Below are 1308 nucleotides of genomic sequence, written 5' to 3' on the forward strand. Positions count from 1 at the left end.
CTGATGGAGGTGTGTTTGTTCCAGATCATGTTGAACTCGCTCCATAAGTACGAGCCCCAGCTGCACATCGTCTGCGTGGGCTCCCACCACCGCCTGGTCTCCAACGTCTCCTTCAGGGAGGCGCAGTTCATCGCTGTGACCGCCTACCAGAACGAGGAGGTAGGCGGAGCCTCCTGCTTCTAGCTGGGCCCGCCTCCTGGTCCGAACGCTAACTGGTTCTGTTTCCTCCCGCCTCAGATCACGGCGCTGAAGATCAAGTATAACCCGTTCGCTAAAGCCTTCCTGGACGCCAAGGAGAGGTGAGCAAAGCTTGGAGCTCTGGACCAATCAGGGATGAGACCAAACATCTGGATTCCATCAGCCGTCGGTTCACAGCCAGAAGCTTTAATCCCAGATTATCCCAATCTCTAAAACCATCAGATTAACGGTTCGATAAAGTTACTCTGAACCTGAAGCTGCGTGAACCAGAGGTTTGGTCTGAAGATCTTCACCTGTCAGGGTTCTCATCATCTTCATGGTTGCTATGGTGATTCATCCCCCTCAGGAACCCTGCAGGACGGGTTCTACAGGACGCAGCGGAGAGCCGGGTGGGGATTCAGCCCTGTGAGTAACGCCGACGGTTCGGCTGGAGATCAGGACTGAGGGGAGGTCAGAGGTCACCTGGAAGGATGGGAGCAGAACCAGCTTTACGTTCTGATTTAGATCAATTAGAAACTCATTCTCTTCATTCAATTATATAGAATATATAAAATATAAAGTTAAATAAAGGAATATGATGCTAAAGTAAAGAACAGAAATAATCCAGAATCTCTACGCCTGTTTCACCCATCGATCGCTATGGCAACCACTCTACCAGCCAGAAAGCCCAACTATAACAGATGTGTAACATAATCAAATTAAAATGTTTATAGTGTCATATAAAATCTGTAGTTTAGGATCTCCATGGTGATCAAACGTCTCCGGTTCTCAGGTTGGTCGCTGTGCTCAGCGGCGGGGGGCGGAGCTTTCCCCTACACCGGCAGCCTGCCGCTGGCCTCCCATCATCACCATCACCATGGTTACAAACACCCCGGTTACCCAGGGAGGCACGCCCCTTACCCTGCGGCCTACCTGCCCCACCGACCTCACTCCTCAGGTAGGAATATAATCCACCATCCGGAACATCTATTATCAATTATCTAGAGTTTAGATTCTAAACGCTTTTAATTTAACCTGAAGAAACATCAGATGTTCTAAGGTGGTTCCTCACAGGATCAGATGTTCTAAGGTGGTTCCTCACAGGATCAGATGTTCTAAGGTGGTTCCTCA

At 49.6% G+C, this 1308-nt stretch overlaps 1 protein-coding gene across 3 annotated transcripts in view; it reads left to right on the forward strand.

Annotated features, from left to right (window-relative positions):
• The window catches only part of tbx19 (T-box 19), a 19178-nt gene that overhangs the window by 9022 nt on the left and 8848 nt on the right, over positions 1 to 1308 (forward strand). For all 3 annotated transcript variants that reach the window (XM_015397201.1, XM_015397203.1, XM_015397204.1), the window contains exons 3-6: positions 25 to 159; positions 238 to 299; positions 545 to 603; positions 971 to 1135. In XM_015397201.1, the coding sequence (XP_015252687.1) occupies positions 25 to 159; positions 238 to 299; positions 545 to 603; positions 971 to 1135 (421 nt within the window). The remainder of the gene's footprint in view (positions 1 to 24; positions 160 to 237; positions 300 to 544; positions 604 to 970; positions 1136 to 1308) is intronic.

Source organism: Cyprinodon variegatus, unplaced genomic scaffold (genome assembly GCF_000732505.1).
Source record: "Cyprinodon variegatus isolate N-32 unplaced genomic scaffold, C_variegatus-1.0 Scaffold844, whole genome shotgun sequence".
NCBI lineage: Eukaryota > Metazoa > Chordata > Actinopteri > Cyprinodontiformes > Cyprinodontidae > Cyprinodon > Cyprinodon variegatus.